The following is a 14366-nucleotide window of genomic DNA, read 5'->3' as shown; positions in this document are numbered from 1 at the left end:
CCCATCACTTGGTTACTAAGATCTTTCTACTTTACATTATCCTCTTCTTATTATCTTCATTAGTTATTGTGTGGTTAGCAATATTGTCTTTTTTGAATAAACACAATAAACAAAGGAAACGTTGTTCCACTGCTTGATTTATTTTTAAGATTTATTTTCATGGCAGGATAAATTTTTTTTTGATCTTGGAAGGATTTTTTTTTTAAATATCTTTTTGAGACAACGTTATTCACTTTATGATTCCTTAAAATATTTTCTTCACAAAAGCATTAGCAAAAATACTCTTAAACATATAAACCACATAGCGCATTGAGATGTTTAGTTTAATTGCCTTAAAGAAGATACTAATTGTTTATATGGTTTGGTTAAACACAAAATAAAATACCATAATTATGGAAAAATCTATACTATAATTGCGTTTGTAATTTCTTTCATGTAATTGGCAAGAGTCCATGAGCTAGTGACATATGGGATATACAATCCTACCAGGAGGGGCAAAGTTTCCCAAACCTCAAAATGCCTATAAATACACCCCTCACCACACCCACAATTCAGTTTTACAAACTTTGCCTCCTATAGAGGTGGTGAAGTAAGTTTGTGCTAAGATTTCTACGTTGATATGCGCTTCTCAGCATTGTTGAAGCCCGATTCCTCTCAGAGTACATTGAATGTCAGAGGGACGTGAAGGGAGTATCACCTATTGAATACGATGATTTCTCTAACGGGGGTCTTTTTCATGGGTTCTCTGTTATCGGTCGTAGAGATTCATCTCCTACCTCCCTTTTCAGATCGACGATATACTCTCAAATTTAGCATTACCTCTACTAAAGAACTGTTTTAGTACTGGTTTGGCTATCTGCTATATGTGGATGGGTGTATTTTGGTAAGTATGTTTTCATTTACTTAAGACACTCTCAGGTATGGTTTGGCACTTTATGCAAATTATATAAAGTTCTAAATATATGTATTGTACTTATATTTGCCATGAGTCAGGTTCATGTATTTCCTTCTGCAGACTGTCAGTTTCATATTTGGGAATATAAACACTTTAAGAAATTTGTTTCTTACCTGGAGTTTATTTTTTTTCAATTTGACTACTTTTTGCGGGTATTAGGCCTGCGGGTGCGTCAAATATTAGACTTTATTGCGTCATTTTTGGCGCGGGAAATTACGTTTTTGACGCAACTTCGTCATTTCCGGCGTCATACGTGACGTCGAGACCTTTCACACGGCGGCGTCATTAGTGACGCAAGTGTGTCATTTCTGGTCAATTTTTCTTCATTATTTCAATACCCCATTATTGTTTGCCTCCTGCTTTCTTTTCTATCAAGAGGCCTATGCTTTTGCATTTTTTCCCATTCCTGAAACTGTCATTTAAGGAAATAGATCATTTTGCTTTATATGTTGTTTTTTCTCTTACATTGAGCAAGATGTCCCAATCTGATCCTGTCTCTGAAGTTTCTGCTGGAACATTGCTGCCTGGCATCGGTTCTACCAAAGCTAAGTGCATTTGTTGTAAAATTGTAGAAATTATTCCACCGAATGTCATTTGTAATAGTTGTCATGATAAACTTTTACATGCAGATAGTGTTTCTATCAGTAATAGTACATTGCCAGTTGCAGTTCCTTCAACTTCTAATGTGCATGATATACCTGTAAATTTTAAAGAATTTGTTTCTGAATCTATTATGAAGGCTTTGTCTGCATTTCCACCTTCTAATAAATGTAAAAGGTCTTTTAAAACTTCTCATTTAGCTGATGAAATTTCAAATGACCAACAACATAATAATTCATCCTCTTCTGATGGGGATCTATCTGAAACAGAAGATCCTTCCTCAGATATTGACACTGACAAATCTACTTATTTATTTAAAATAGAGTATATGCGTTCTTTATTAAAAGAAGTGTTAATTACTTTGGATATTGAGGTAACCAGTCCTATTGACGTTCAGTCTAATAAACGTTTAAATGCTGTTTTTAAACCTCCTGTGGTTTCCCCAGGTGTTTTTCCCATTACTGAGGCTATTTCTGATATGATTTCTAGGGAATGGAATAAGCCAGGTACTTCCTTTATACCTTCTTCAAGGTTTAAGAGATTGTATCCTTTACCAGAAAAATCTATAGAGTTTTGGGAAAAGATCCCCAAAGTTGATGGGGCTATTTCTACTCTTGCTAAACGTACCACTATTCCTATGGAAGATAGCACTTCCTTTAAGGATCCTTTAGATAGGAAGCTTGAATCTTATCTAAGGAAGGCCTATTTATATTCAGGTCATCTTCTCAGACCTGCTATTTCTTTGGGTGATGTTGCGGCTGCATCAACTTTCTGGTTGGAAAATTTAGCGCAACATGAATTGGATTCTGACATATCTAGCATTGTTCGCTTACTGCAACATGCTAATCATTTTATTTGTGATGCCATTTTTGATATTATCAAAATTGATGTTAGATCCATGTCTTTATCTGTATTAGCTAGAAGAGCTTTGTGGCTTAAATCTTGGAATGCTGATATGACATCTAAATCTAGAATACTATCTCTTTCTTTCCAAGGTAATAATTTATTTGGTTCTCAGTTGGATTCTATTATTTCAACTATCACTGGAGGAAAAGGAGTTTTTTTGCCTCAGGATAAAAAACCTAAGGGTAAATCTAAGGCTTCTAACCGTTTTCGTTCCTTTCGTCAGAATAAGGAACAAAAACTCAATCCTCCTCCCAAGGAATCTGCTTCCAGTTGGAAGCCTTCCTCAAATTGGAATAAATCCAAGCCATTTAGGAAACCAAAGTCTGCCCCTAAGTCCGCATGAAGGTGCGGCCCTCATTCCAGCTCAGCTGGTAGGGGGCAGATTAAGGTTTTTCAAGGATTTTTGGATAAAATCTGTCCAAAATCATTGGATTCAGAGCATTGTCTCTCAAGGGTATCGAATAGGATTCAAAGTAAGACCTCCTGTGAGAAGATTTTTTCTCTCACACATTCCTGTAAATCCAGTAAAAGCTCAGGCTTTTCTGAAGTGTGTTTCAGACCTGGAGTCTTCAGGGGTAATCATGCCAGTTCCTCCTCAGGAACAAGGTTTGGGGTTTTATTCAAACCTATTCATTGTACCAAAGAAAGAAAATTTGTTCAGACCAGTTCTGGATCTGAAAATGTTGAATCGTTATGTAAGAGTACCAACTTTCAAGATGGTGACTATAAGGACTATTCTGCCTTTTGTTCAGCAAGGACATTATATGTCCACAATAGACTTGCAGGATGCATACCTTCATATTCCGATTCATCCAGAACACTATCAGTTTCTGAGATTCTCTTTTCTAGACAAGCATTACCAATTACCAAGAGGCGAGATTACCAATAAATATTTTAGAACTCAGTGCAATTCTCAGGGCTCTTCAGTTCTGGCCTCTACTAAAGAGAGAACCGTTCATTTGTTTTCAGACAGACAATATCACAACTGTGGCTTATGTCAATCATCAGGGTGGGACTCACAGTCCCCAAGCTATGAAAGAAGTATCTCGGATACTTGCTTGGGCGGAATCCAGCTCCTGTCTAATCTCTGCGGTGCATATCCCAGGTGTAGACAATTGGGAGGCGGATTATCTCAGCCGCCAGACTTTACATCCAGGGGAGTGGTCTCTCCATCCAGATGTGTTTTCTCAGATTGTTCAGATGTGGGGGCTTCCAGAGATAGATCTCATGGCCTCTCATCTAAACAAGAAACTTCCCAGATACCTGTCCAGGTCCAGGGATGTTCAGGCGGAAGCAGTGGATGCGCTGACACTTCCTTAGTGTTATCAACCTGCTTACATCTTCCCACCTCTAGTTCTCCTTCCAAGAGTGATCTCCAAAATCATCATGGAACAGTCTTTTGTGTTGCTGGTGGCTCCAGCATGGCCACACAGGTTTTGGTATGCGGATCTGGTTCGGATGTCTGGTCCCCTGCCTTGGCCACTTCCGTTACGGCGGACCTACTATCTCAAGGTCCGTTTTTCCATCAGGATCTCAAATCATTAAATTTGAAGGTATGGAAATTGAACGCTTAGTTCTAAGTCATAGAGGTTTCTCTGATTCAGTGATTAATACTATGTTACAAGCTCGTAAATCTGTCTCTAGAAAGATTTATTATAGAGTTTGGAAGACTTACATTTCATGGTGTTCTTCTCATAAATTCTCCTGGCATTCTTTTAGAATACCTAGAATTTTGCAGTTTCTTCAGGATGGCTTGGATAAGGGTTTGTCTGCAAGTTCCTTGAAAGGACAAATCTCCGCTCTTTCTGTTTTATTTCACAGAAAAATTGCTATACTTCCTGAAAAACACTGTTTTGTACAGGCTTTAGTTCGTATTAAGCCTGTCATTAAGTCAATTTCTCCTCCTTGGAGTCTTAATTTGGTTCTGAGGGCTTTACAGGCTCCTCCATTTGAACCTATGCATTCTTTGGACATTAAACTACTTTCTTGGAAAGTGTTGTTCCTTTTGGCTATCTCTTCTGCTAGAAGAGTTTCTGAGCTATCTGCTCTTTCTTGTGAGTCTCCTTTTCTGATTTTTCATCAGGATAAGGCAGTTTTGTGGACTTCTTTTCAATTTTTACCTAAGGTTGTGAATTCTAACAACATTAGTAGAGAAATTGTTGTCCCTTCTTTATGTCCTAATCCTAAGAATTCTTTGGAGAGATCCTTACATTCTTTGGATGTGGTAAGAGCTTTGAAATATTATGTGGAAGCTACTAAAAATTTCAGGAAGACTTCTAGTCTATTTGTTTTATTTTCTGGTCCTAGGAAAGGTCAGAAAGCTTCTGCTATTTCCTTGGCTTCTTGGTTGAAACTTTTGATTCATCAAGCTTATTTGGAGTCGGGTCAAACCCCGCCTCAGAGAATTACAGCTCATTCTACTAGATCAGTCTCTACTTCATGGGCTTTTAAGAATGAAGCTTCAGTTGATCAGATTTGCAAAGCAGCCACTTGGTCCTCTTTGCATACATTTATTAAATTCTACCATTTTGATGTATTTGCTTCTTCGGAAGCAGTTTTTGGTAGAAAAGTTCTTCAAGCAGCTGTTTCAGTTTGATTCTTCTGCTTTTTGATTTAATTTTTTTTCTTTCAAAAGTGAAAATAAACTTATTTTTGGGTTGTGGATTATTTTCTCAGCGGAATATGGCTGTTTTTGTTTTATTCCCTCCCTCTCTAGTGACTCTTGAGTGGAAGACTCCACATCTTGGGTATTGATATCCCATATGTCACTAGCTCATGGACTCTTGCCAATTACATGAAAGAAAACATAATTTATGTAAGAACTTACCTGATAAATTAATTTCTTTCATATTGGCAAGTCCATGAGGCCCACCCTTTTTATGGTGGTTATGATTTTTTGTATAAAGCACATTTATTTCCAAATTTCCTTTGTTGATGCTTTCTACTCCTTTCTTTATCACCCCACTGCTTGGCTATTCGTTAAACTGAATTGTGGGTGTGGTGAGGGGTGTATTTATAGGCATTTTGAGGTTTGGGAAACTTTGCCCCTCCTGGTAGGATTGTATATCCCATATGTCACTAGCTCATGGACTCTTGCCAATATGAAAGAAATGAATTTATCAGGTAAGTTCTTACATAAATTATGTTGTCCGTCGCCGTCGGCAGCTGCGCATGCATCCTCAATGGAATGTTGGCAGCGCTAGGACAAAAGAATTCACCTGCATCCAGGTGAATTCTGAAAATGGCAGGGTGGTGAAAGAATCCACCTGCCATTTTCGGAATCTTACACTGCATCCTAGTGGATGCAGCGAAGGTAAACAGAGCATTACAAAAGCAACAACTAATTGCTCATGTTAAAGTATAAAAAAAAAAAAACTAACCACCTGCATCAAGTATTAAAAAAACAAAACATCGCCCGCACGAAATATAACAAAAAAAAAATCCTACACGAAGTATTAACTCCTAAACCGCAAAATCCCTACATCGCAATAAACCTATTTTCCCTATTAACCCCTAAACCGCAAAACCCCTACATCGCAATAACCCTATTAACCCCTAAACCGCAAAACCCCTAAATCGCAATAAATCTAATTAACTTATTAACCCTTTAAACCGCCAAAACCCACAACGCAAATAACTATTTAAATAACTAAGTACCCTAACCTAACACCCCCTAATCTAACACCCCATTAAATAAACCCAAATTACCTAAACTAATACATTCTAAAGTTACAAAAAATAAAAAAAACTAACATTACAGAAAATAAAAAAATCTAATTACCAAATGTAACAAAATTAAACCTAATCCCTATGAAAACAAAAAAGACCCCCCAAAATAAAACACCCCCTCACCTAACATTAAACCCCCCACCCCCCAAAATAAAAGAACCTAACACTAAAAAAACCTAAACTACCCATTGCCCTTAAAATGGCATTTAGCTCTTTTACTGCCCATCCCTAATCTAAATAAAACAAACCCCCCCAAAAAACTTTAAAAAATCCTAATTCTAACCCCCAGGTTGGTACTCACGGTTCCTGAAGTCCGGTGGAGAAGGTCCTGTTCCAGACGGTGAAGTCTTCTTCCAAGCACAACCTCTTCTTCTTCCAGGAACATCCTGCGAGGAGCGGTGCTGAAGACTGAAGACCGCGACCCTGGTACTGCAGACCGGCGACCGCGGAGCCATGGAGCGTGGAGGATCCTCTTTGTACGATCTCTGCCGTACACTGAATAGTGAATTCAAGGTACGCGATTAAAGATGGCACCCCTTAAATTCCTATTGGCTGATTTGATTATTCAATATCAAATCATCCAATAGGATGAGAGCTACTCAAATCCTATTGGCTGTTCAAATCAGCCAATAGGATGAGAGCAAGTGAAATTTTATTGGCTATTCAAATCAGCCAATAGCAATTCAAGTGACGCCATCTTTAATCGCGTACCTTGAATTCACTATTCAGTGTACGGCGGAGATCGTACGAAGAGGATCTTCCACGCTCCATGGCTCCGCTGTCGCCGGTCTGCAGTTCCAGGGTCGCCGATCTTCAGCTCCGCGGTCTTCAGTCTTCAGCACCGCTTTGCGCAGGATGTTCCTGGAAGAAGAAGAGGTTACGCTTGGAAGAAGACTTCACTGCCTGGAACAGGACCTTGCCCAAACAAATGCCCTTTTCAGGTTAGGTTAGGTTCTTTTATTTTGGGGGTTGGGGGGTTTAATGTTAGGTTGGACTTTGTATATTTTTTGTAAAAGAGCTGATTATCTTGGGGCAATGCCCTGCAAAAAGCCCTTTTAAGGGCTACTGGTAGTTTGTTCTTAGAGTAGTGGGTGTTTTTATTTTGTTTTTTTTTTATTTTCATAGGGATTGTTAGCTTTTTTATTTTTTGTAAACTTAGTTTTTTTTTATTTTTGTAACTTTAGAATGTATTAGTTTAGGTAATATGGGTTTATTTAATGGGGTGTTAGGTTAGGGGTTGTAGCTTAATTTTTTATATAAAAGAAGAGTTACAAAATATGTTGTTTCTACATCTGTAGTTTAAAAAATAATTAGACTGCCCTCTGGGCAGGCTTATCGACTAGTTTATATATATAAAATGGTTTAAATCAATCAGTTTTGAAAACAAAGCGCTACTGGGAGCTAGCTGATGATCCCTCTGACTTACTAGATGTGTTAGCTAGTTCCCAGTAATACAATGCTGCATGGGGTTAAACACATAGTCACATGCTAGTTATATTAAGATAATAAAATGCTGTAACGCTTTATGTCCCTTTCATAACTAATGGGCAAGACCCTCCCTATTTTTTTATTTTTTGCTAGTCCTAAAGCCCTGTACACGGGCCATTTTTTGCAGTACAGCGGTCCCACCCCTTGCTCTCTCTCTATCCCCCCTCTCTTTTGCTTTCTCTTTCTCCCCTCTCTTTTGCTCTCTCTCTCTCCCCTCTCTTTTACTCTCTCTCTCTCCCCTCTCTTTTACTCTCTCTCTCTCCCCCCTCTCTTTTGCTCTCTCTCCCCCCTCTCTTTTGCTCTCTCTCTCTCCCCCCTCTCTTTTGCTCTCTCTCTCCCCCCTCTCTTTTGCTCTCTCTCTCCCCCCTCTCTTTTGCTCTCTCTTCCCCCTCTCTTTTGCTTTCTCTCTCCCCACTCTCTTTTGCTCTCTCTCCCCCTCTTTTGCTGTCTCTCTCCCCCTCTTTTGCTGTCTCTCTCCCCCTCTTTTGCTGTCTCTCTCCCCCTCTTTTGTTGTCTCTCTCCCCCTCTTTTGCTTTCTCTCTCCCCCTCTTTTGCTGTCTCTCTCCCCCTCTTTTGCTCTCTCTCCCTCTCTTTTGCTCTCTCTCTTCCCCCCTCTCGTTTGCTCTCTCTCCTCTCTTTGCTCTCTTTCTCCTCTCTTTAGCTGTCTCTCTCCCTCCTCTCTTTTGCTGTCTCTCTCCCCCCCTCTCTTTTGCTCTCTCTCTCCCCCCTCTCTTTTGCTCTCTCTCTCCCCCCTCTCTTTTGCTCTCTCTCTCCCCCCTCTCTTTTGCTCTCTCTCTCCCCCCTCTCTTTTGCTCTCTCTCCCCCCTCTCTTTTGCTCTCTCTTCCCCCTCTCTTTTGCTTTCTTTCTCCCCACTCTCTTTTGCTCTCTCTCCCCCTCTTTTGCTGTCTCTCTCCCTCCTCTTTTGCTGTCTCTCTCCCCCTCTTTTGCTTTCTCTCTCCCCCTCTTTTGCTCTCTCTCCCTCTCTTTTGCTCTCTCTCTTCCCCCCTCTCGTTTGCTCTCTCTCCTCTCTTTGCTCTCTTTCTCCTCTCTTTAGCTGTCTCTCTCCCTCCTCTCTTTTGCTGTCTCTCTCCCTCCTCTCTTTTGCTGTTTCTCTCCCCCATCTCTTTTGCTGTCTCTCTCCCCCCTCTCTTTTGCTGTCTCTCTCTCCCCTCTCTCTTTTGCTGTCTCTCTCCCCCCTCTCTTTTGCTGTCTCTTTCCCCCCTCTCTTTTGCACTCTCTCCCCCTCTCTTTTGCGCTCTCTCCCCCCTCTCTTTTGCGCTCTCTCCTCCCTCTCTTTTGCGCACTCTCCCCCCTCTCTTTTGCGCACTCTCCCCCCTCTCTTTTGCGCGCTCTCCCCCTCTCTTTTGCGCACTCTCCCCCTCTCTTTTGCGCACTCTCCCCCTCTCTATTGTGCACTCTCCCCCCTCTCTTTTGCGCACTCTCCCCCCTCTCTTTTGCGCACTCTCCCCCCTCTCTTTTGCGCACTCTCCCCCCTCTCTTTTGCGCACTCTCCCCCCTCTCTTTCGCACAATCTCCCACTCTCTTTTGCACAATCTCCCACTCTCTTTTGCGCTCTCTCTCCCTCTCTTTTGCTGTCTCTCTCCCCCCCTCTTTTGCACTCTCTCCCCCTCTCTTTTGCTGTCTCTCTCCCCCCTCTCTTTTGCTGTCTTTCTCCCCCACCTCTCTTTTGCTGTCTTTCTCTCCCCCCTCTCTTTTGCGCACTCTCCCCCCTCTCTTTTGCACACTCTCCCCCCTCTCTTTTGTGCTCTCTCCCCCCTCTCTTTTGTGCTCTCTCCCCCCTCTCTTTTGCGCTCTCTCCCCCCTCTATTTTGCTGTCTCTCTCTCCCCTTTCTCTTTTGCTGTCTCTCTCCCCCCTCTCTTTTGCTGCCTCTCACCCCCCCTCTCTTTTGCTGTCTCTCTCCCCCCTCTCTTTTGCTGCCTCTCACCCCCCCTCTCTTTTGCTGTCTCTCTCCCCCTCTCTTTTGCTGTCTTTTTCCCCCTCTCTTTTGCTGTCTTTCTCCCCCCTCTCTTTTGCTGTCTCTCTCCCCCTTTCTCTTTTGCTGTCTCTCTCCCCCTTTCTCTTTTGCTGCCTCTCACCCCCTCTCTTTTTCTGTCTCTCTCCCCCCTCTCTCTTTTGCTGTCTCTCTCCCCCTCTCTTTTGCTGTCTTTCTCCCCCTCTCTTTTGCTGTCTCTCTCCCCCCTCTCTCTTTTGCTGTCTCTCTCCCCCTCTCTTTTGCTGTCTTTCTCCTCCTCTCTTTTGCTGTCTTTCTCCCCCCTCTATTTTGCTGTCTCTCTCCCCTTCTCTCTTTTGCTGTCTCTCTCCCCCCTCTCTCTTTTGCTGTCTCTCTCCCCCTCTCTCTTTTGCTGTCCCTCTCTCTATCCCCCCCTCTTCTGCTCTCTCTATCCTTCTGCTCTCTCTATCCCCCCTCTTTAGACCTCTCTGTCTCTCGGGAAGCATCTGGCCCGCCCGTGCCACGCCCAGCCACGCCCACATCATGCCCAGCCATGCGCACGTCGCAACTGCCCGACCACGCCCACTCTGCACCCGTCCGGTCACGCCCACTCCACCACTCGACACCAGGTCAGTTGGAAGGCCACGTGTGTTTGTCCTCGCGCGCAGTCTCTACTGCGCATGACAGCTTCGGACAAACACACTTGGCCTTTTATTATATAGGATATTTATTTTTTATTAGATTTTTAACAAAGTAAGCATACAAATTATAATATATCTGTTTTTGCATTACGAAAATGAAACAGTTCATAAATATATACAATATATATATATATATATATATATATGACATTAGATTGTTACAGCTTTGTTCTGACACACGTTTGCTCATCTAAAATAGTTGTTTAACTGCAAGAAGTGGCTGTGGTTCGTCTAAAAGCAAAGTTTGGTAATTTTAACCTATATATATATATAGTTTTTTTCTTTTTTTTTTTTTTTGTTTTAAATGGTTTGCAACTATGAATAAATTGTATCTGGGATTATTTTCAAAGCTTTACAGTGTTTTTCCTACAACATTCCTTTTATTCCTCCTTTGATGAGTTTGCTTGTTTTTGCTGTTTTTCTTTTTTTGGCTGCCAGCATTTTTACCATTTACTTTACATTCTGCATTAGAGAAGCATTAAGAGACAGATTTTTTTCCGCACCCCTCTTTTGATTTATTGTGCTCTGCTTTCAACCTGAGTCTGATAAATAAGTGTCACATACTGTATGTGATTAAAGGGCCTTCAAACGAATAAGAGCGTGCATTTTATTACTACCAGCCCTCCAAATCTGTGTGTTTAATACCTGCAAAGGTACAGTTTGGGAGCAGCAGAGAACTGCTAGTCCCGAGTGGAAACTACTGCTGAGCAAATCATCAGCACTTATCTCACATTTGGGTTATGTTATTTTTCCTTGGTAAGTTCTGCTTAGTGAACTGAGCCATGATATGGAAATTAGGATAAGTGTATCTGAATGTTTGATGTTGAAAACAGAATGAAATATGTTCAAACTAACACTTTTGTCTTTATTTTGTTATATAGGGAAGAAAGTTATTTCAGAGCCTGGATATTGCTGAGAAATTGAAACTAATACTTACACTGGGTGAGTAGATCACTTTATGCCCAAAAACTAATAGAAATTATAGGATACAAAATATTCTATCATACCTTTAAAGGGACAGTCTAGGCCAAAATAAACTTTCATGATTCAGATAGAGCATGTAATTTTAAACAATTTTCCAATTTACTTTTATCACCAATTTTGCTTTGTTCTCTTGGTTTTCTTAGCTGAAAGCTTAACCTAGGAGGTTCATATGCTTATTTCTTAGACCTTGAAGCCCACCTCTTTTCAGATTGCATTTCAACAGTTTTTCACGACTAGAGGGTGTTAGTTCACGTATTTCATATAGATAACACTGTGCTCGTGCACGTGAAGTTATCTGGGAGCAGGCACTGATTGGCTAGACTGCAAGTCTGTCAAAAGAACTGAAAAAAGGGGCAGTTTGCAGAAGCTTAGATACAAGTTAATCACAGAGGTAAAAAGTATATTATTATAACTGTGTTGGTTATGCAAAACTGGGGAATGGGTAATAAAGGGATTATCTATCTTTTAAAACAATAAAAATTCTGGTGTAGACTGTCCCTTTAAATAAGCAGGTGATTCATAAACAGACACTACCCAAATACACACTCTATTTCACAGAATAGCTATATTATTTTCAATCACCAGACAGCTAAAAAGATTTAGAAGTATTGAAAGTTAGGCCTCATTGTCATACTTGGGAAGGATATTAGCAATTTTCACAAACACTTGTTCCTGCTGTAGCAAGACTAGATGGGCACTATGAGATCACTTCCTCGTTGTAGCAGTTTTTTTTTTTTTTTTAAAACATACAATAATAATGTACTGATATATATGCGATAGAATAAACTTTTACATGGATAAAAAGAGTATTGTGTTCATGTATTGATTAAAACATTTTATTCTCACTATTGAATAGTATTAAGTTATTAGTGTTGTTGCTGCCTCTTGCTTTTGTGGAGTATGTAGGAACCTGAAGGGTTTCTTCTCATTCTGTTCATGCCCTTGTCCTCTTACTGCCAACTTCAGTTCCAGTTCTTCCTATTTGCAGTGAAGTCCTTGCTGCTGAATAGTTTGATATTTTATTCATTCTATAAATTCATAAAATTAAATACTCTCTTCACCCCTAACTAAAAAGTATCTTTAGACATATTACTAGTTAAATGAATTGCAGGGCAACATATACCTAGATTGTTTAAATATTCTGTTGATATCATGTTAAACATATCCTACGGGTATGATTGATGGTAATATATTTCTATTGTATATTTCTAAGAGTATGAACTTCCATGCCAGCTAAATATCTTATATTATATTACTGTTAACCAGTCAGTTTTCAGCAATGAATTACGCTGTAACCATCAGCTGTTCACCCTTGGGTCCCATTAAATGGACTACTTAAGGCTGAACACCGGATATCCTTTAGGTCTATGATTAAGGCTAAGTTTCCCAGCCGAAACGCGTAAGACCGACTGGTAGCCGATGGTCACAGCGTAACTATCATTCTCTTGATTTTTAATACTAATCATTTTATCCCCCTCTTTTTTTATATCAGTGTGTTGGTTTATACACATATGTTTTGAGACTCAAAATAAAACTCACCCGTTTTTGATTAAGCCTGAGTTCGCTGGGTTTCTTCTGCTGGATATTTTATTCAGGTAACTGAAAATGTTTTGGCCTCTCTCAGTACAGCTTGTACTTCACTGCAAGGCTCGTAACATGTGAGACTAACCCATATGGAGATTTCTCAGGTTTGTTTGACAAAGCTGACAGAGAACAGTGAAATGTACGTCGGAACTTCTACAAACCACGTCATTTAGTGCCAGTTCTTCACAGGAGGCAGAGTTTTGCCCTGCTGGTCTAAGACTCAGATTTGCGGAGTAGTGTTTTTATTATTTCCTATCCGTATCCATCTGGACGTGTGGCTTACTCAATTCAGTTTATGTGAACTGCCTCATATTGAGACTCCTCATATGTGATAGAAATACTTTGCATTTGGCGATTTTATACCTTTTTATAATTTTAATAAATTGTATATTTTCAACTCATCTCGTGGATGTCTGTTTACCCACCAGTATAAAAGAGGGTGTGCGCAAGAAATAGAGCTGATCTGAGCTCTAATAAACGTGAGTAGTGAATCTTCACAACTAAATATCACAGCATTGTATTTACAATATTACCCTATGTCCTTCTATTTGAGGAACACCTGGAAATATCTCTTTATATACATCTATATTGGATGAAAACACCTTGGATATCTTTTTAAAGGCACAGTCCTGAACTGATTAAGATCGAACATAGCCTTTTCCTTTTTTTTTTTGTTTTTGTTTTTGTTTTTTGTTTTTCACCAAGATCACATTTATTGTCACTCTAAAAATCGAAATGTCTGCCTGTTTATAAGCCTCTGCAGGCCACCTCTTATCTTATGCATTTTTTTTTAGCTTTTCACACCCAGACCGGGCTAGTTAATGAGTGCCATATAGATAACATTGTGCTCACTTCTGTGGAGTTATTCATGAGTCAGGACTCATTGTCTAAAATACAAGTCTGTAAATAACACAATCTCAATAAGGGGGCAGACTGCAAAGGTTTATATACAAGGTAACTACAGAGGTAAAAAGTATATTATAGGGACAGTCTTGTCCAAATTATACTTTTATGATTCAGATAGGGCATGTAATTTTAAGCAACTTTCCAGTTTACCTTTATCATCAAATTTGCTTTGTTCTCTTGATATTCTTAGTTGAAAGCTAAACCTAGGTAGGCTTATATTCTAATTTCTAAGTCCTTGACAGCCTCCTCTTATCTGAATGCATTTGAACGGTTTTTACAGCTAAAGGGTGTTTGTTCATGTGTGCCATATAGATAACATTGTGCTCATGCCCGTGTAGTTACTTATGAGAGGGCACTGATTGGCTGAAATGCAACTGTTTTAAAAGAACTAAAATAAAGTGGCAGTCTGCAGAGGATTAGATACAAGGTAATCACAGAGATAAAAAGTATATTAATAAAACTGTGTTGGTTATGCAAAATTGGGGAATGGTTAATAAAGGGATTATCTATCTTTTTAAACAATAACCGTTTTGGAGTAGACTGTCCCTTTAACTTGTGTC

At 39.9% G+C, this 14366-nt stretch overlaps 1 protein-coding gene across 1 annotated transcript in view; it reads left to right on the top strand.

The window, feature by feature from the left end:
• TBCK (TBC1 domain containing kinase) overlaps positions 1-14366 on the top strand; it is a 747174-nt gene that overhangs the window by 212216 nt on the left and 520592 nt on the right. Inside the window, 1 exon segment of the mRNA XM_053703518.1 lies at positions 11214-11274. Coding sequence (XP_053559493.1) covers positions 11214-11274 — 61 coding nt within the window.

This window comes from Bombina bombina, chromosome 2 (genome assembly GCF_027579735.1).
Source record: "Bombina bombina isolate aBomBom1 chromosome 2, aBomBom1.pri, whole genome shotgun sequence".
Classification (NCBI taxonomy): Eukaryota; Metazoa; Chordata; class Amphibia; order Anura; family Bombinatoridae; genus Bombina; species Bombina bombina.
The sequence above is the reverse complement of the archived record's forward strand: the minus strand, read 5'-3'. Positions and strand labels throughout refer to the sequence as shown.